We start from the raw sequence: 21,465 nt of genomic DNA, 5'->3' as shown, positions 1-21,465 counted from the left end.
GTGTACAGGTGACATTTTCCATGTCACCTTCACACACACACACACGCACGCACGCACGCACGCACACACACACGCACGCACACGAGGACCTAGTATGTTTGTACGTGTGTGTCCATTTTTGTTCTCCAGGAATCTACACTGACAGCTCAGGTCAAGATGAAGATTTGCCACCCCAACAGACGGAGACTACGAAAATAAACAAGACGAAACCGCCACATCCCACACTTCACTGAAATCAAAACACAGAGGGGAGAGGATGTAATCTGGGCTGGATGTATGCAACTTCCCCTCTCCCCCCGCCTCGCTCCCCTCTCCATAACCACACGCTTTCATGGTCTTCCAAAAATCACAGTCCAATAGTCTCCAAAAGGAAGAGAAAGCCAGGGAGATGTGCGTTTGTGTGTGTGTGTGTGTGTGTGTGTGTGTGTGTGTGTGTGTGTGTGTGTGTGTGTGTGTGTGTGTGTGTGTGTGTGTGTGTGTGTGAGAGAGAGAGAGAGAGAGTGAGGGACAGTGACTGGTAGAGAGAGTTTGTAGCGTGCCAACTCTCAGGAGTGTTGCAGGCAGCAAAGGAGTTTCTAATGGGAGCGGGAGTGGGGCAGCGGGGCAGGGATGGCTCCCTCACCGAGCGCAGCGCACATATTATCCTGCGTCTGATTATTTAGGAACACACCATTAATCACTCGTCGCCGCAGGCTGTTAAAGCTCTCAGGCGTTAACGACTCCTCGCCACGTCAGGCAGCGTTTACAGGTTTGAGGCGCCCGCTCGGAGTGGGGAGATCAGAGGCACGTGGGCTGGCGATGGAGTCCTGCTGGGATGGAAGACTTTAATGTGGCTTCTGAGGAGGGAACTGTCAGACTCAAGCTCTCTCGATTTGGACAGACAAGAGCACGGGACATCAAGCGTTTGTCTTTTGTCCTCTAGGCCTCTGTGTGTGAGTGTGATTTTGCATGCGTGCTAGGTGACTGAGTGAGTGACATTTGTGGACTGTGCAGCGTCACACTCTCCAAGGGACACACGTCAAAACACACAGAGACAATCATTTCCACCTCTCTCCTATTTTGCCTCCCTTTCTCTCCCACTCTGCATTCATTCACTTTAGGCTGCTATGAGTGGGTACTTGGGAAGGACAAAGAAGACAGACAGAAGAGATACAAAAAGAAAGAAAGAAAGAAAGAAAGAAAGAGAGAGAGAGATATGCAGGGAGTGTGGGGGGGAGAGGGGTGGGTATGTGCTCACTTCTGGCTCAGTAAGCCAATGAAGCAGTGTCTGCATTAACATATGAAAGCTAGAGCGGGGGAGGAATGCAATCAGTGGAAGACAAAAAATAAGTGAGCAAAAGGGAGAGAGATTGTGTGTGTGTGTGTGTGTGAGCAAAAGGGAGAGAGATTGTGTGTGTGTGTGTGTGTGTGTGTGTGTGTGTGTGTGTGTGTGTGTGTGTGTGTGTGTGTGTGTGTGTGTGTGTGCGCATGAGAAAGAGAGACTGTGGGTGCCATCTTAATTATGAGAAAGAGAACCCCAGATGTGCTAATGCCTCTGCACACACACACACACACACACACAAACACACACTCTTGCTCGCTCGCTTTCTCGCTCACCCACTTCCTCTGATTTCCATGGAGGCTTGGCACTTACATAATAACATAATCACACAGTGTTTTTTTATTCCACTCACCCCCCCCACCCCCCCTCTCTCCCTCCCTCCCTCCCTCCCTCCCTCCCTCTCTCTCACACTCCCCCTTTTCTCCCTCTCCCTATCTCTCTCCCTCTCATGCATGAGCGTGCAACATAATCTGATCCGTGGGGAGATTTGTCAGAGCACAGGGGAAAAACCGAAAGAGGGGTGGGAGAGGGAGAGGGATAGAGAGAGAGGAACGAGAAGCAAAGGGTGGCACAGCTATGGGTCTACGAAATTGAGGTCAGATCATGCCCGTGATAGTGCTAGTCACTGATGTTATCGCTGAAGCACTTGCACATCTGTCAGCCTAACCCTTTCCTCTGCTATCTTTACTGAAGACCATGAGAGGGGAAAACACATTCCAAATCACACCCAAAGACTTGCCAATCCCGCGTTGATAAGGTTCCTGAAACACGGTCGATGGACAGCAGGCAGCTGGGGAGCATTGATGCCCACACTTCAACCATAGTTTTAGTAGCATGCAGACCTTGTAGCTATGCAGACCTTGACGGTGACTATTGGGCCAACAGAGTATACTGAACGGAATTTTTGTTTCGAAGATCAGGCAATCAAATTGCGACGCAACAACATAAAAGTTGTTTGTTTTACTTTTTTTTGCTTAGATTGTTTTAAAAGTTACCAAGAAATAGACACTGTGCAATGTAAATACCCTGTTATTGAAACTGAAAAACACGGAGAGGTGCTCGGAGAGGGATTTCCAACGATGGAGAGGGCTCTGCATGCCTGGCTTTGGTCTCTTCAAGGTTAACTTGGTGTATTCAGGCTTTACCACCCCTCTTTTGATATTCATAGGCCCATATCCACAAGCTTGCACTGTCCCGGGGGAAGGCTTTTTAACAACCTCTGCATCAAAAAAAAATGGAAACAAGACCTTGCTTGCCTACAGAGTGATTGCTGGTTCTGGTTTCCCATCTACTTAAATGCTCTTGTTAGGGCAAATGTTACCCCCAGGATGCTGCGCTCGTCTAATGAGCGCCGCTTAGCACTGTGCAAGTACGGCAATCTAGATTATTCTCATTAGTAGTTCCAAGTTGGTGGAACCAGCTGCCTAGCACTTCCAGAGCAGGGGCGTCCCTCTCTACCTAGGGTTAGGGGTAGTGTTGCACCGATACCGATACCAGTATCGGATAGGGCCCCGATACAGCACTAAAATGGTGGTATCGGTATCGGCGAGTACCAAGAAATAGTGCAGGTCCTTTTTTTTATTTTTTTTTTTTTTTTTATCAATGGTTTGGTCCCCAAACAAAACAAAAACACAAAGAAACAATACAGGGAGAGAAAAAAAAAAAAAAAACTGACCAAACTTAAACTCTATTGTGTTCAAAATCAGAAAAGCCACAGTGCTGCTCAGTAAGGTAAACCATCAATTATAGAGGACTAGTCCTCAGTTATGTCTGAAGTGCTGAAACTGTCAAGAAATGTAATTTGACTTTCTTACTGCTTCACTAGTATTATACATGGGACCAAACCATTGATAATTTTAATTTTTTTTAAAATAACATTTCAAACAGAGTGGTATCGGTATCGGCCGATACTGCACAGCCAGATATCGGTATCGGTATAGGAGCCAAAAAATGGCATCGGTGCAACACTAGTTAGGGGTAAGAATCTCTTGAAGACCCAACTCTTCAGAGAGAGCCTCTCTTCCTAACTTGCACTTCTACTAGTACTTAACTTGCACTTACTCTTCTATTTCTTATGTAAAATAGTATTTATTGTTACACTAGGTCTCTATTGCTCGTAGCTTGACTGTTCTCTCCCCTTGTACGTCGCTTTGGACAAAAGCGTCTGCTAAATGACTACATGTAAAATGTTAATGTAACATAAACAAAAATAACCACACATGCATCTGTATTATGGAAGAAATCCAAGAAGAAAGAGGGGATGTTCTGCTGCACCCACCCACAACACTACACACACACGCATATAGAGTGTTCCCGTGAGCACCACCGTCATAGCGGAGCTGATGCGTGTGTGTGATAAGAGTACAGGTGCTGTGGCAGGGGAATGTCCTACTATTAGTGGAGCTAGCACCAGATACGTCTGAAAACAAGAGACAGCGCTGGCAGAGCTCCCCTCCCGTTACCTCATGAGCAGCTGTTAGGCCTGAAGCTCTGGAGGTCCAACTATAGTGGGGAGCGCTAGACAAACTGTCTCTCAATTGTTTATACATGCTGTTTTATAGAGTTCAGGCAGTCAGTAACCATTGAAAAGGGCGGCAAATCTTTGGCTACGAATATTTCTACTGCTTTTGTATTACCTCTGCTATGGAGGTTATGTTTCCAGTGTGGTACGCTTCTTACTTTGTCTGTAAGAAGGACTATGCCAAAAAATGTCGTTGGGAGCGGATCCAACGTAAATGAGACATTTTAGAAGCTATTCCACTCGAGTAGCCGACAATGGCAAAGTAATGCTTGCAGACTGTACGTTATTAGTTTACAGTCTTCTTAGCGAGGACCCAAACTTGGCTAAACATTTTGACGGGTGACAGATCAGAGGAGATGCTAACGCACGGTTTAAAGCAGGAGGGATTCCTGCTTAGGCTAGCCTTTAAAATGGAATTCTATTACTAAGAAAATGTTCCCCGAATTTTAAACAGCACCAACAAACCAATGACAATTTTGTTCAGAGCACACAAAAAAATGCCAAATGCATCAGTTAATGTTGTTAATGATTGAATGTAATGTTTTGAGTTGTGCAATTAAAACATCCGTTTAATGTAAAAAGCATGGATGGAGCTCAAGCCTTGGCTCTGGAATGTTTACATTATAAAGGATTTTATTTTTAAAAGTAGGCCGACTAGTCAAATAATCAAAAATATAAATCGACAGATGAATGGCGGTTAGTTGCAGCCCTACAGGAGAGGAATCTTTTAATACCAATCCTGTGTGAGTTTTCATTTAGTTTCCTTATACGATCAGGCCTTTTCATTACTCAATCTAGCACAACCAAAAACAACTGTTTGTGTTTGCGTCTCTCACATAAAAGACATCCGGAATAGGAAAGGTTAAGTGATTCAAAAGACAGCAAGAAACAAACAATCGCATACTCCTCTTTAAGGGATGCTAAAAGCAAACATGGCAAAATACTGCAGTGCCATAACATTCTTCTCTACCTAGGGCATGTGTGTGTGTGTGTGTGTGTGTGTGTGTGTGTGTGTGTGTGTGTGAGAGAGAGCTCACCTTTCATTACCAGGCTGGAACTCAGACAGCAGGGAGGGTCTGCGGCGGTGGGGCTGGGACAGGGCCAGGTGTGCTGGGTAATCCCGTGAGTGAGGGTGGTAGTCCACCAGTCCCACATCCTGAAACACACACAGACACACACACTTGGCATTACGATCACAATAAGGAGGACAATATTAAAGCAGTGCATTGTCAAACACAGAATATAGCGATATGTCCATGCAGCACAACACAGACGTATAGTCCACCCAAACACACAGACCAGTACACCCATGACATTGCCAACCTCAAGTAGGATTCCTCTTAAGGACAACCCCTGAATATGAACACACAGCTTCTTCCTTCCAGCATCCATTTCCCATAGTTACAAATATACTACCATACAGAGCACAGGTTAAATCTGTTTTTAACAACGAAAAGACTGCATGTTAGTTTGCCGGTTTAAAATCCTAATCCACTTCACAAATCTTCAGCGTTCAGTTAGAACTGCTCGATTTGACATGTGTAAATGTTTCAAACACTGTGTGCTCCTTTGCAACACCAACCAACGTCAATAAGTAGTCATATGGGTATGGGAAGTGGGAGTCGAGTTAATGGCTACCGACGCAAATGATTGCCTCCGTGTTGAATGTATGTGTGCGAGCAAGACAGCTGGTTGCAGGCTTACACAAGGCAGAGCTGAGGTGAGAACATTATCACATCTTGCTTTGCCGGAGTACGTCGTATTAGAACGCACTTGTGATACAATCAGGCATCATAACATCCGTCCCTTATCATGAAGATAAGGATAGTTGTGTACAGCAGCACATCCTTAGTAGAAACCACCCGATGGGCTACAACATGTCAGAGTGCAATGCAAGCTGGGGGGGGGCATATTGGGGGAGTGCTAGAGGGGCTGACTACTGCACTGGACAGAGCAGCACGAGGTGCTGAGGGTGGAGAAAGAGCCATAGGGGAGGGGTAGAGGCGGAGGAAGGGGGATTGGTGGAGAGAGACTGGGGGACTGAGGGAGGGAGGTCATGACCTCCAGTGGAGCACGATAATTCTCTGTTGGCAAAATCCGCTCCAGCTGCAGGGGGTCTGATCATGCGCAGTGCTCTTCCACACACAAACACAGACTGTATAACGGGCAAGAGCCCCAAAGTCCAGTCAACCAAAACACCCTCTCCAACACACAGCAAACACCCCTCGACATGTCTGACCCACACCAACCTCGTTTCCTTAATCGGCGCAAAACACTAATATTGGAAGAAAAATGGTTTGATTTTGACAGATTATATGAGGACTAAAAACACATCAAATATTGATAATCAACCTCACAGCAAATGGCACTTGTACTGAGGCCCATTATGTCCTGCTGAACACCTAAATCCTCTCACAGCTCCAGGCTTTCTTCCTCATTCGTCAAGTAGGCTAGGGCAGCTCAGTGTAATTCTGTGAAGCAGAATACGATGCGCAATATTGTCTCTGCTTAAGACTAGTGTGGATCCGCACTGTTTCACTACATCTGCGCCAGGAGGGTGTGCAGTGAGTGCACTCATGGGCAGTTCATCTGATCTGGCATTCCAGGCCACAGCGTTACACAGTTGTTGCCTAGGTGACTGCGTCCAGGCCTCAGAACTGCATAGGTGTTCTGCTCCAAACTGTAGGAGGGTGGGGATCCAGGAAATTCAGCGAGCCCTGCTTTAATGAACTAACCCCCAAAGCCAAATCCCCACACCGTCCTTTCCACCGCACCTAATCCTATTGCAAGGGTGAGGAACTCATCGGCTCAGCCAGCCATGGCAAGATTACAGTTCCTGGAAGGCAATGTTTTAGAGGGAAAAAAAAAGCAGACCGGTGCAATTGAAACGTAGATTTGGGCACTCCAGATCTTATGCAAAACGTGGACATCCACAAAACCCCCAGTACAGAGAATGCTCGTGACCAAAACTTGAGATGCAGCAGGTGTGTACTAGAACAATTAAACCTACTGAGTAAATGGGCATGCTAATGGTGGTTTGTGTGTGTGTGTGGGTGTGTGTGTGAGTGGGTGTGTGTGTGTGTGGGTGTGTGTGTGTGTGGGTGTGTGTGTGTGTGGGTGTGTGTGTGTGTGTGTGTGTGTGTGTGGAGACTTACCGTGTGTGAGCGTTGCAGCTGCAGAGACATGGGGGCGGAGGTGGTCAGGTGGCGTGGGTCGACTCCTCGGCTGCGGCCCTGGGACAGCGGCTGCCCGTGGGACGACATGGCAGCCGGGGGCGGGCGCTAGCGGGGGACTTCCTCTACACACAGGAAGTGGGCGTGGCTAGTACACAGTGCATTTTGGACAGTGAAGGGGGATCAGGGGTTGGAGGAGGGGCAGGCAGCGGTCAGCGACCTATAAGGAAAACACAGAAAACAAGGAAAAGAGTCAACATTAGAGAGGATCTGGTAGATAGAGATCTGAACACGTGGGTGCTATGGTAAGTACACATTCAGTACCCCAATTATTTGGGAGGCTGGGCTGTCAGTTGGGTGCTTGGTTGGACTGTCTGTGTGTGGAGGTGTGTTTGTGTGTCTGTGTGTGTGTGTGTGTGTGTGCGCGTGTGAGTTTGTCTGCCTGTGTGTCTGTGTGTGTGTGTGTTTGTCTGCCTGTGTGTGTGGTTGCGTGTGAGTGTGTGTGTGTGTGTTAATGGGCAAGGCTTTCCGGGAAAAGGCCCAGAAGCTGTCAGAAGCAATCTGTCACTGCTGCGGAAGCTGTCAGGAGTTCAAGACACAGGCAGAAGAGAGGTGGAAAAGTGTGTGTGTGTGTGTGTGTGTGTGTGTGTGGGAGAGTAGAAAACAGGAGAAAACTCGGCATTTCACACCTGCTGGTGACCAGACACAACACCACACCCTGTGTGGACTGCCGTTCAATGCGCTCTCTCTGGTGACCCAGAGCTCCTCTCACTGGCCAACACTCATCCTCTCCCCTAAATCCCATCCCATTTTCTCAAAAGCAATTCCCCTCTCCCCTCTCTCTCCTTCTCAAAGAGAAAAAAAAAAAAGACATCCATGCCATCTCCTGTCCTGGCAGGGACGCAGGTAGGCTAATCCCACAACACTAAAAATCCATGTTAGTTGTTCTGCTGCATTTAAACTGAAATGGCCTTGACTCACTCAAACACTGAGAGCTGCTAACTTAGGGCCAATAGTTTTCTGCGAAAACGGAAAACGGACGGAATACGCGGAATGGACCATCTGAAACGGAATGGACCATTGAAAACGGAATTGCAACTTTTCAAACGGAAACATAATTTTGTGCACCAAAATCGCCCAAAACCCCTTGTATTTTACCCTGTCAGACTGAATTTCTTTCAAATAAAAACACAACAACGATCGCAACAATGAACAAACATTAATTAAAGAACAAAAGCAGTCAGAAAATGTCACGTCTGCGCTGAACTCTGCTCCGGCCACGCCCCCCTTTTCAACAGTGGTCACGTCTTCCCAATCGCATTAAAAACAAAAAAATGTTAAGTCTTCTGTTCTGTTGATGGCTGGCAAACAACAATCTAAGAAGGGCACGTATTATTCACTGAGTTACCAAAGCAGTCTTCTTTATGGGGACTAATTAGCACTGTACTGAATAACAGCTACACAATTACAATACAATTACACAACTAATATTACTAGATACATATTATAGTGGACATTACACTAGGCAACATAGATCTCATTCATATCTCATCCAGTCGAAATCTTAACAGGATTGAACCCATCTTTATTACAGTGTATCAACATAAGAACAGAACGTAGCTAAATCTCCGCTTAGCATGCATGCTAACACTAGCCGGTAGCCCAAAATTTGGTATTTAAAACACGATCTATCACAGTAGCAACTTCATGAAAACCCTTACTTTCATTAGGTATGCACATAATGCCTCACAAACAGGTCAAACAATGATGATTTAAGCATTGGAAAACTCTCGCTAGTTTGTGACTGAGGGAGCTGCAGGCACGCAGACAGCGTTGCTAGGCAACATCACTATCAACAGAGTATTTGATACAGTTAACGTGCAGAAAGGCATTTCATAGCTGTTTTTTTTTACGCAGAAACACGGAATTACCAAAAACGTGTCACGGAATTTGCTTTTTTTTGACGCGGAAAACTATTGGCCCTACTTGCTAGAACACACACACACACTTCAGAACTTACAGAAATTCCAAAACACTGTAGTGGTTCATGGACAGATAATATATTACATTCATTAGCGCTTAAACATGCCCCAAGACACACACACACACACACACACACACACACACACAGTGGCGGTTCTACACGGAGGCCTGGGGTGGCCCGTGCCCCCGTAGACATGTCCCTGGCCACCCCTGCGGCCACCCCGCGCTGACCAAATAAAAAAAATATATAGGAATTTATTATGACTTTACACCCGAGCGCCAAAAGCGGTACTAATGCGATGCAACGTTCTACACGGGTAAATCACTGTAGTTTGCCATTGTGTGGTGCTTGCTGGAGAGAGGAGCTACGATTTAAATGTTTGGCTCGCTCTCTTTCATTAATGGATCGCTGGTTCATAAGATGAGCTGGTAGTCTGCCTATGCCTGTAGTGGTAAGTAACCATAGTAATAATAAACAACTGTCTACCGGCTGAGCTGGTGATTTTTCTGCCACATAAAGGTAGAGAAGAAGGAAAAATAACCACAGCGTTTTTTTCCAGAACCAAAAGATGGAAATATACTATGCCTGTTGACTTTCCCAGATGTTATGTGTACACAAATTGTCATTGACGAACTGAACGAATTTGATTTCACGACGACAAGAATGTGTGTGGGTCATACAGTCACAGTCTTTCACAATCACTTTGTTAATTCCAGGATAAAAAAAGAGTCAGTTCTTGTGACATAGTCGCTGATATCTGCCAGTAGGTAACATACAACATCATATCTAGCTACTAGCTTGCTTTATATTCCTGCGCTAGCAAGAAGCCTTTGATTGCTAACTGATGTAGCTAGCTCTTGCTGCTGAGTTTTCAAAGTTGACTTCAATGTTTTAATTTAATGTATCCCATGATCAGGGTGTTTTCACTGCTTTCAACACTGATAGCTACAACAGTTAGCAAGCAAAGGCTTTCTTTCTAGTGCAGGAATCTTAGATCAGCAGTAGACTAGCTAGCAGCTAAACAATAACATAATAACATGAGGGGCAGATAACATCGACTGTCATGAGAACTAACTCTTTTTTACTGGAATTAATAAAGTGATCCTGGGTCAAAAGCCACAATCACCACTAGTATTTAATCAAAACAGGTTTAATGGGTACCGTTACTTCGGTTCGTCATTGAATTAAATGGTCTTCACCATACAAAGACATAGCTACTTAACGGAGTTTTGGTAAACAGTTGTCGTGAATATGAGACTCTCCTGCTGTCAAATCAGGACCAATCAGAGAAGAGCCCGTCCTGCTCTGGTTCCCGCCCACACAGTGTCAAAAGTTGAATTGATGCTCTGTATTTGCACCCTGTACTGTATTTTCCATTTTCATTTTGTTATGGCCCTTACTCTTGCACCTGCACTCATTGTTATAATGTTAAGTTAAGTTATACATGTTTATATGTTATTAAAGTAATTCAAGTTTATAATATTTAAAAATCATTTGTTGCGTTTTTTTATGTGCCCCCCTGGTTAAACCCTGGCCCCTCCTTGGCCCCCCTAGTAAAAATGGTCTAGAACCGCCACTGCACACACACACACACACACAGGGGGGGGGGTTGTTGTTGTTGTTGAATGGGCATTCCTTGTGTGTGATGTCCGTAATGAGAGAGTGTTAGCATTTGATTCTGCATCTCCTGCCAAAAGCAGCTGGCAAAGAGTGGACTGCCACACACACACACACACACACACACACGTCAGGTTACAGCACAATCCTCTTACCACCCTGCCTCTTCATTTCTTAATGCCATGCACTCCATGTTTCTCCTTTCACTGCTGATGAATCCAAACCAATCACACACACACACACACACACACACACACACACACACACAATTATTTTTCAACAGCCCGCCTTTCCCACACTCTTTCACTTTCACCCTAATTCTTCTACAGAACTGGCATCCCCTAACCAAGCATCTCTCTGTGTCATCCCCCCACCAACTGTCTGTTTCCTGCTTTCTTATTTCATTTCTCTCTGTCTGTCAGTCTGTCAGTCAGAGAAAAAAAAGAGGAGAGAGAGGAAGGACAGATGTCCCTTTTAATGTACCAAAACAACAACTTCATTTTAAATGCTGTGCCAAAACTATCTTATATCTGCACATGCTGGATATAAATGCATCCTGTTGAATATAGCACACTTCGACTCTCACAGACACTAACATGACCCTGATCTCAGGCAAAAACTGTGACTAATAGCTAACCCCTGATGACAACACAGCAGTAGAGCAGAGCAACATGGTAAACAGAAGTAATGGTAGAGGAAACACTGATGGAACAACACAGCAGCCAGGGTAGATTAACCAGATGTAGATGAACACACACACACACACACACACACACACACACACACACACACACACACACACAGACTCTGAAAAGCAACTCTCTCAAACTCAAAACAACACACACTTACTGGGATTCATACCCACTGAACCACCCACAGTATAGCATGAGTAAACAAACTAATCTCTCTTAAAAACAACCAACCATCCAGAGCTTACTCTCCACTCTAAACTTGCAGTCCTGAAATGCTCGAGGGAGGACTTCTTTTCAAAGAGCCAACACCTTTCTTATGCCTATATGACTGTGTGTGAGTGTGTGTGAGTGTGTGTGTGTGTGTGTGTGTGTGTGTGTGTGTGTGTGTGTGGAGCAGATGTGTGTGTGTGTGTGTGTGTGTGTGTGTGTGTGTGTGTGTGTGTGCTGTGGAGGGGTTTGTGTTTGCCGAGCAGGTGTTTGTGTATACATACACATGTGTGTGTGTGTGTGAGTGTAAGTGTCAGTGTCAGACACCACACATATTTCCAGAGAGAAAAAGTACGTGTGTCATCTTCACATTAAATATGAGCGAGGGAACAGAAATCAGTAGGGGAATGGTATAAAAAGAAAAAGATAAAAAATAAAAAAAAAGACTGACAGGGAGACGAGCCATCCTTCTGCCTGCCTTTATAATGGCTTTTTACTTCCATTATTAGCGAGAGAAAGAGAGAGTGTGTGTGTGTGTGTGTATCTTTGACATAAACACCAGCCTGGGCCTCCAGACAGGAGGAGAAACACATGCGCGCGCACACACACACACACACACACTCACTCTGACAGAGCTACACATAGCCACAGGCAGGGGGTTGGCTGCCTGCCAAGCTGAAAATGAACTCGCTCAACCCTCTCTCTCTCTCTCTCTCTCTCTCTCTCTTACTCGCTCTCCCTCCCTCGCTCAACCCTCTCTCTCTCTCTCTCTTACTCGCTCTCCCTCCCTCGCTTCAAATCTCTCCACTCTAGAGCTCTCACTACCACATGGACTCTCTTGCCTTTGTTCTCTCTTTCTCTTTTTATGGTTCCTCACCAACCCATCAAACCCATCCACACACACACACACACACATATCCACACACAGAGACACACAAATATCCACACACAGAGACACACACATATCCACACACAGACACACACACATATCCGCACAGAGACACACACAAAGTTTGAACAAAACACTAATGCTATGAACGTAACACTAATGTGCGAAATTATAGCTATGCTTTCTCGGGTAATGTTAGCTGCCCAACAATTAGCTAGCTATCCAGCAAAGTTAGTAACTCGCTAAGCTGCTCCATTTGAATTTTTTTAAATGGAGGTCAATAGTTTTAGTTGGTCATAGTAATCCTGCCCGCAGACTCTGACATAAGCGATCCTTAGTAGTAGAACCGCAAAGTGTTGGTGCCACTCCGAAACCCGATTTCCTGTCCAAGAGCCGGTTCTTTAGCTGTTCCTTTGAGATTGGGCACCAACTCCAAACCAGCCCCTCAAACTGCCACGGTGGGCTAGGGGCAGCAGAAGGCCAAGCCTTGCAGAAACCAGGACACAATGACATACCTGACATCTAACTAGTAGATTGCAAGGATCTCAAAAAACAGCCGTTGTACACATGTTCCAATCTATTTTGTTATTCTTTTATTTTAAGATTGCTGTGGTGTATAGGGCCAATAGTTTTCCGCGTCAAAAAAAAGCAAATTCCGTGTCACGTTTTTGGTAATTCCGTGATTCCGCGTCAAAAAAATAAAAACAGCCGTATAATGCCTTTCTGCACGTTAACTGTATGAAAAACTCTGTTGATACAGTGATGTTGCCTAGCAACGCTGTTTGCATGCGTGTAGCACCCACAGTTAAGATACTGTCGAGTTCAGTTTGTCGCTAAGTAGTTGACTTATACATTTCCAATGCTTAAATCATCATTGTTCGACCTGTATGTGAGGTCTTATGTGCATACTTAATGAAAGTAAGGGTTTTCATGAAGTTGCTTCTGTAATAGATTGTGTATTAAATACCAAATTTTGGGCTACCTGCTCGTGCTATTAGTAGTGATTAGCATGATGCTAAGCGGAGATTTAGCTATGTTCTGTTCTTATGTTGATACGCTGTAATAAAGATGGGTTCAATCCTGTTACGATTTCGACTGGATGAGATATGAATGACATCCATGTTGCCTAGTGTAGTCCCCATAAATTAGACTGCTTGGTAACTCAGTGAATAATACGTGCCCTTCTTAGATTGTTGTTTGCCAGCCATCAACACAACAGAAGACTTAACATTTTTAGTTTTTAATGCGATTGGGAAGATGAGCAAATTAACGTGACTACCGTTGAAAAGGGGGGCGTGGCCGGAGCAGAGTTCAGCGCAGACGTGACATTTTCTGACCGCTTTTGTTCTTTAATTAATGTTTGTTCATTGTTGCGATCGTTTATTTGAAAGAAATTCAGTCTTACAGGGTAAAATACAGGGTGTTTTGGGCGATTTTGATGCACAAAATTATGTTTCCGTTTGAAAAGTTGCAATTCCGTTTTCAGTGGTCCATTCCGTTTCAGATGGTCCATTCCGCTTATTCCGTCCGTTTTCCGTTTTCGCGGAAAACTATTGGCCCTAGGTGTATTATCGGTGCTCGTATACCTTTGTATTTTTTCTCTTCTGTATGTTGTTTCCTTTTAACCAGGAACACTCAACCAATATGTTATTTTTATTCTGATCTTCCTTTTTCTGTACACTGTACCTTATGAGCTATGAACCATGTATGTTCATACATAAAAACTTGAATTGCAAAAAAAAAAAAGAAACCAGGACACAACCGAAGCGACAGGCACGCACTCTATGCTTCTAAATAACCTCCAAACCATCCTCTGCATTATTTACGAGACAGAGAGAGGGGGTGAGGGTGCAGAGCATGTGATGCTCCGTAACTCATGTTCTCAGTGTGTGCAAGAGGCACTGCCTGGCCTTTGGACAGCTCCACCGCTGGGCTTCCAGTGAGCGCTCTGCCAACCCATCACCTCATGTCAGCTCTTTCACTCACACACACCTCTACCAGGTCAAATGGAATGCCTCACAAAACACACACACACACACACACACACACACACACACACACACTTGTATCAGGTGAACAGCAAGACAGATAGCACACGTACACACACACACCCCTGTACTGAGTCAACACCAATAGTGGACTCACATAAAAGTAACTACACTAGACTGATCCACAAAAGGGTGAGTTGCAAAATTACAAATATAAGAGCTCTGGTGCTAAAGGCACCAACTTCTTGGTGTGCCATCTTCAACATGCCTAGCATGCGTACATTAAGTTTGCATTTGAGCATATACAAAAAACAAACATCTGAAGTAAGAGTGGTCTGAACTACACACACACTGTATTTCAAATGACACACTGCCTCCAGTTGGTTTGTCTTTGTTTCACGCACAGCTGCAGAGTAAAACAGTAACCCAATCGTACTGCATAAAAAGGGAAAATGCCACCAGTGTGTAATAACAGAGAGACGAGAGTGAGTGACTGATATGGTAAACCACAGGAATCTCTGTCCAGTAAGAATGTGGTACCTGGTATGAATACTGGAAAATCACTCTCTCACACACACACACACACACACAATTTCCATTACTCAGAGCTGACGACAGTGTAATGTATCAATGTTTGTTTCAAAGGAATATCATGTCTCCCCAAAAAAATCTGTCATCATGCCAACACACACACACACACACACACACACACACACACACACACACTGCCAGTTAAATCACATAGACAAAATCATTCAAATCAGCCAATCTTTCAGTTAATACCTGATTACAGCTATCTGTCCATGAGAGCAGAAACACACACACAAAATTGTGTCTGACTTGTTTTCCGAGCAAAACGTAGAATTTGAGGCACCAATCACGTACCTAATTTCCACAAGGTCTGGAATGTGCTGAGGGGAATTACAGAGACACACACACACAGACATAGAGAGAGGTCCATTATGACAAAGCGCAGGTCACACCCTGACCTGACATTTCCGAAGGTTTTACACTTTTCTCCAGAGGGAGCACTCATTCATTGTGAGAAACAGTGCGTGACACTGAAGGTATGTGTGTGTGTGTGTGTGTGTGTGTGTGTGTGACTCTGTACAATATACCTATGTCTGTTTGTCTCTGAGTGTGTTCGATTGTGTGTGTGTGTGTGTATGTGTGCTTATGTGTGTAACACGCCCCTCCCTCTGTCCCTTTGAAGGAGGCGAGGAGCTGTGTGATTGGTCAGCTGTGGCCTGGGCGTTAAGGTGGGGAGCAGAGCTGAGATATCTGGGGTCAGAGGTCCCAGTGGAGGGCAGTGACCTCTCCAGCAGCGCCCCTCCCTGCACAGACACAACAAGCCTTTTACGAGGCAAGGGGCCCTGCAGGGAGCTACCAACCCTGCACACACACAAACACACACACACACACAAAATCCACTGCACACATGACCATGTTCAATCCGGCCAAGGAGAAGTGTGTTTGTGTGTGTGTGCGCATCTGTGTGTGTGTGTGTGTGTGTGTGTGTGTTTGCGTGAGCGAGCACGAATTTTGGAATGGCAACATGGCCGTTATCATGGATCTTTGTTTAATCGTAAACATCCAGTGTGTCCTACAAGAAAGCAGATATTGCCACACTAGCACTGTAACGTGCTCTGAAAAATCACACGCTCCCCATCACATCGGCCTCACTTCCCACCAATACCATCCCCATAGCAGCAATCATCTATGGACCCTACACCTCCACCACATCCACCCACTCAGTTCCTCACCTCAAGGACTGTCATCCTGCTCTGGCATGCGCACTCCCATCAGGGCTTAAAAAACAAATAAGAGCGAACCAATCAGCTCTTCTGGGCAAGGAAACCAATACTGAGTGAAGCTAATGAAAGGTCAATGGAAATAAAACTACTAACTTCCACCACCACAGCTTTGTGGTGCATCATGACACATATTAAGACATTTATCTAAACCCACACTGCACACCACCACCACCACCACCACCACCACCTCCACCACCACTGTGAGGGAAGAGTCAAATAGTGAAATGTAAACTAGTCAGATAGAGCCTGGGCTTTTTCTATGTTATCGTCAGTCAGTGTGGGAAAGGTGTGTGGTTGGGGGTCCCGTAATGGCATTGAACCAGGGGTGAGGTCATTCATGTGATGCTGGTCACACACTCAGAGTGAGGGGGGCACTGGTGCGGTTCTGCACGCGCTCAGTGGCACCTAGCCCAGTGACATTTACATGTTCCATCTCTCGAGGTGCAGGGGAGGTGTCAGGTGAGCAGAGGCGCTTGTGCGATTCACTGGCACATGCATGCATGCAACACGGCCCCAAAACCCTACTCCATGTGACAAAAACATTTGCATGCTACATTAATTATCATGTTACTTAATGTTTTTTCTTTTTCTTTTGGAGCAGTGCTTGTTTCCACATAATGCAAGTTTAACATTTATCTATTCTGCTTCTCCGGTGGAAAACAAAGTACCTAGTACCAGATGTGAGTAAAAGTAAGAGGAGCCGGTACCATGCAGTGCAAAACCTTAGTCCTACCTCCAAAATCATTTCGTCCACTAACGTTAGATAGTTACACAGCCAAGTTACAAGATCGCCAACATTGTTCGTCAGTCACCTCCAGCTCCTGCTGCAGCCTATACAGGCCATACTAAGAGTATCGATATAAATAGAATTCGAACAATACCCATCCCTACATTCTAAGGCTGGATAGATCTTGGTAATTATGTGTGTGTGTGTGTGTGTGTGTGTGAGATATATACAGTACTGTGCAAAAGTTTTAGGCAGGTGTGAAAAAATGCTGTAAACTAAGAATGCTTTCAAAAATGGAAGTGTTAACAGTTTATTTTCATCAATTCTTCATAAATTAACAAAATGCAGTGAAGGAACAGAAGAAAATTCTAAATTAAATCAATATTTGGTGTGACCACCCTTTGCCTTCAAAATAGCATCAATTCTTCCAGATACACTTGCGCACAGTTTTTGAAGGAACTTGGCTGGTAAATTGTTCCAAACATCTTGGAGAACTAACCACAGATCTTCTGTGGATGTAGGCTTCCTAAAATTCTTCTGTCTCTTCATGTAAACCCAGACAGACTCGATGATGTAGAGATCAGGGCTCTGTGGGGGTCGTACCATCACTTGCAGGACTTTCTGTTCTTCTTTAAGCTGAAGACAGTTGTTAATGACATTGGCTGTATGTTTGGGGTTATGTTCCTGCTGCAGAATACGTGCCAATCATACGCCTCCCTGATGGTATTGCATGATGGATTAGTATCTGCCTGTATTTCTCAGCATTGAGGACACCATTCATCCTGACCAAATCTCCAACTCCACATGCAGAAATGCAGGCCCAAACTGGAAAGGAACCTCTACCATGCTTCACTGTTGCCTGCAGACTCTCATTATTGTACCTCTCTCCAGCCCTTCGGCGAACAAACTGCCTTCTTCTACAGCCAAATATTTCAAATTTTGACTCATCAGTCCAGAGCACCTTCTGCCATGTTTCTGCACCCCAGTTTCTATGTTTTCGTGCTTAGTTCAGACACTGGCCTTGTTTCCTTGTCGGGGTAGAGCTTTTTGGCTGCAACTCTTCCATGAAGACCACTTCTGGCCAGACTTCCCCGGACAGTAAATGTCTGTACCTGGGTACCACTGGTTTCTTCCAGTTCTGAGCTGATGCCACTGCTTGAAATCTTCTGATTTCGAAGGTAAATAAGCTTGATGTGTTTTTCATCAGCTGCATTAAGTTTCCTTGGCTGACCATTGCGTCTACAATCCTCAAAGTCTTCTTCAAAAGAGCTTGAACTGCACATTTTGAAACCCCTGTCTGCTTTGAAATATTTGTCTGGGAGAGACCCTGCTGATGCAGCATAACTACGTTGTGTCTTGTTGCTTTGCTCAGTCTTACCATGTAAATGGATACAAAATAAACATTTATTGTTTACATTTTTCAAAGCATTCTTAGTTCATAGCATTTCACACCTGCCTAAAACTTTTGCACAGTACTGTATATATATATATATATATATATATCTCACACACACACACACACACACACACATAGACACACACATCTCATTAGGACAAGACAACCTCTGCAGAACAGAATGCCTGAAAGCACATCACAAACCACACCCAAAAGCAGAAATCATTTGAATGTTCCACAAAGATTACAGTAATTGCAACCCCTCTGGGCTTGGTGTAAAGGGAGGTCTTAGCATGTAGACCGAAGCATTAAGTGCGAAGACTGGAAGGGAGTAGGCCTTGTGTACAGTCCTCCTTACCAATAAATACAATTCAAAATTAAAAAGTTAACAAACAAGCGCTGAACAGTTGCGAGTTCCTAAGGAGGGTCGAGCGAGAGAGCACTCGTGCTCACAAACTCATTTATGCATGCAGAGCAGAAAAGCTACCTCATGAGGCTGGTTTTCCACTCGCAGATACCAGTTTTGTGCACTCGCGTTGTGTTTTTTTATGTGTTTTTCACAGATTTTGAGACTAAACACCATAATCAGAATACATCTCCACGCAAACTGACATGGGTCAAATTCCCACTCATATTGCTTCATTTCATGCCAATTAAGCATATTGGTGTCATGTGAGAATGGGAGCAGCCAATATAGGTGTCGACCGGTAATCTAGCCCTCCAAATACACAGGTTGAACCTAGCAGCTAATTATTTTATGTCAACACACGCTAGCAACTGCCAACTGTTATAATGGTTCCCTAAGATAGAGTAAGAATGTAGATTTACTGGCATGAGATTGTAACTAGTTCTTCATTCCAGAAACACACTGAACTTTGCTGTGGTGGAGACTGTTCGAACGAACACACACACACACACACACACACACACACACACGCCCCTCCCCCATCTCTCCACTGACAAACTAGTTGAAAACTATCCACTCCCTAAAATACATACACAAATGTAGTTTAGCTAGTCAGAAACTCCAGCAAACACCAAGGCTAAACACAAATAACACAAGGCAAAATAAAATCAGCACCTTCTCTCCCACTCTCCAGCGATGTAACTGTCACTACACACACAACACAACATCCCTCCGTACACATGCGCATTCACACTACAACAGTTGCATAACAGCTGAGTGAATGACTCACCACAGAGCACACCAATAATCTCTACTCATCCCCTCTGTGTGTGTGTGTGTGTGTGTGTGTGTGTGTGTGTGTGTGTGTGTGTCTACTGCTGTGCCTTTTGAGCTTATCTCCTGTTGACAAATGCTTTGGTCTGAGACGGCTGCTGGGATCTGCTACTTCTGCAACTTCCTGAAGTCATTAAGATAAACGTTTTATGAGTGTGTGTGTGTGTGTGTGTATAGTGTACGTGTTAACTACAGGTTATCTGATGAAAAGAACACTTCATTTTATACTAAAGCAGCCTGGATCATGTAAACCTTGATTCCATTAATTTGCAGCATTCAATTACAAACCTATGGCTTTATCCATTTGGTGTCTCTTCCAAATAATTTGAATCATTTTGTGTATATTTCATAGTCCACCATGCTTCTTCATGGACCACCCTCACTCAGTATGATTTCCTTTTTTCCCAAACATCTGTGAATAGACAATAAACAATACAGTTTTACATTTTCCTCTGGTAATTAATTTGATTTCCGTTTATGAAAAGCCCCCCCCCCCCCCCCTAAACACACGCAAACACTAAATATCATCTATTCTCTACATTCCTAAGAGTTCTAAGTCATGTGAAGTGAGGGTTGAAACGCTGCCACACACACACACACACACACACACACACACACTTAAGATGCGTGTGCTTTAATGGTCTGGTGGGAACAGAGGGAGGCTGTGCTGGGTGACTAATGAAAACTGCAGCCATAAATTCAGACTTGCCTCAGACAGAGGGGCCACACGACCCCATTAGCCCCCGGGTCTGGGTGGGTACACACACACACACACACACACACACACACACACACACACACACACACACACACACACACACACACACACAATTCCCTACAGAGAGAAATCCATCAATCTACGAAATAAACTACATCTACAGAGATGCCCACACAAACACACACAGCATCCCTTTCGCACACAAACACAACACTGGCATGTCTATGTTTTTGTGAGCACAAACAGCAGCAACATCAGGCTGCCCATCCCCCACAGCCAAAGCATAATGACTTCCGCAACTGTGCTTGAAATATGCAGGAGACAGCTGGCATAGAAACACACATACATAGACTTTTATTCCCTCACACACACACACACACACACACACATAACCTTTCCAGTTGACTGCACTACTGACCAAAATCAAACATACTTTAAACAATATTCATAGAGCAATAAGCCCCACCATACACACACACACACATACACACACAAGCCCCAACCACACACCTTTTGTTTGTGCTGCTCAAGCAGACAGCTATTTTTCAGCAGGCAGTGCAGCAGACCAGAAAATGAGATTCTGAGATCAATAATCTCCCAAGCAACAAGCACAGGGCTCTCCTTTCCTCTCTTATTCTCTCTTCATCTCTCTGTCTCTCTCACTGCCTTCTTACATGGCAGTCTCATCAGCAGAGCTTCCAGCAAGACACACACACACACACACACACACACACACACACACACACACACACACACACACACACACACACACACACACACACACACACACACACACACACACACACACACACACGCGCTCTCTCTCTCTCTCTAATCCGTCCTCAGAGACAGACAAAGCTCAGGAAACAGCAGAGAGGAGGATGAGAAAGGAGAAGAGAAGGGGAGGAAAAGAGAGGGGACTTAACAGGGCTGTCAATGCAAATGGAGGCCTTGATTAAAGTCAGGTCGCTAATTACAGGGGACAGGCCAAATGGGAAGAGCTCACTCACACTCTCCCTATACTGTTCAATACGCACACAGGAACACACAGTATTACAACATGTCTGTCGTTTTCCTCTTATTTCCCAAAATTCTTTTCATTTCTAAAGTTGCACATTCAGATCCATAGAGTACCTCTCGAGCCTGATAGAACTTTACTGGAGTCCATCAGCACTCTG

General features: G+C 44.8%; 1 protein-coding gene across 8 annotated transcripts in view; it reads right to left on the bottom strand.

Moving 5' to 3' along the window:
- Positions 1–21,465, bottom strand: part of ncor2 (nuclear receptor corepressor 2) — a 93,087-nt gene that overhangs the window by 58,350 nt on the left and 13,272 nt on the right. For 7 of the 8 annotated variants that reach the window (XM_080852980.1, XM_080852985.1, XM_080852984.1 and 4 more), the window contains exons 2-3: positions 6,998–7,235; positions 4,880–4,998 (exon numbers count right to left, since the gene is read on the bottom strand). In XM_080852980.1, coding sequence (XP_080709106.1) covers positions 4,880–4,998; positions 6,998–7,105 — 227 coding nt within the window. In that variant the 5' untranslated portion in view covers positions 7,106–7,235. Of the gene's footprint in view, positions 1–4,879; positions 4,999–6,997; positions 7,236–15,277; positions 15,304–21,465 lie in introns of all 8 variants that reach the window. The other variant, XM_080852981.1, reaches the window with a different exon arrangement.

This window comes from Sprattus sprattus (assembly GCF_963457725.1).
Source record: "Sprattus sprattus genome assembly, chromosome: 15".
Lineage (NCBI taxonomy): Eukaryota > Metazoa > Chordata > Actinopteri > Clupeiformes > Clupeidae > Sprattus > Sprattus sprattus.
This window is presented reverse-complemented; position numbering and strand designations above follow the sequence as displayed.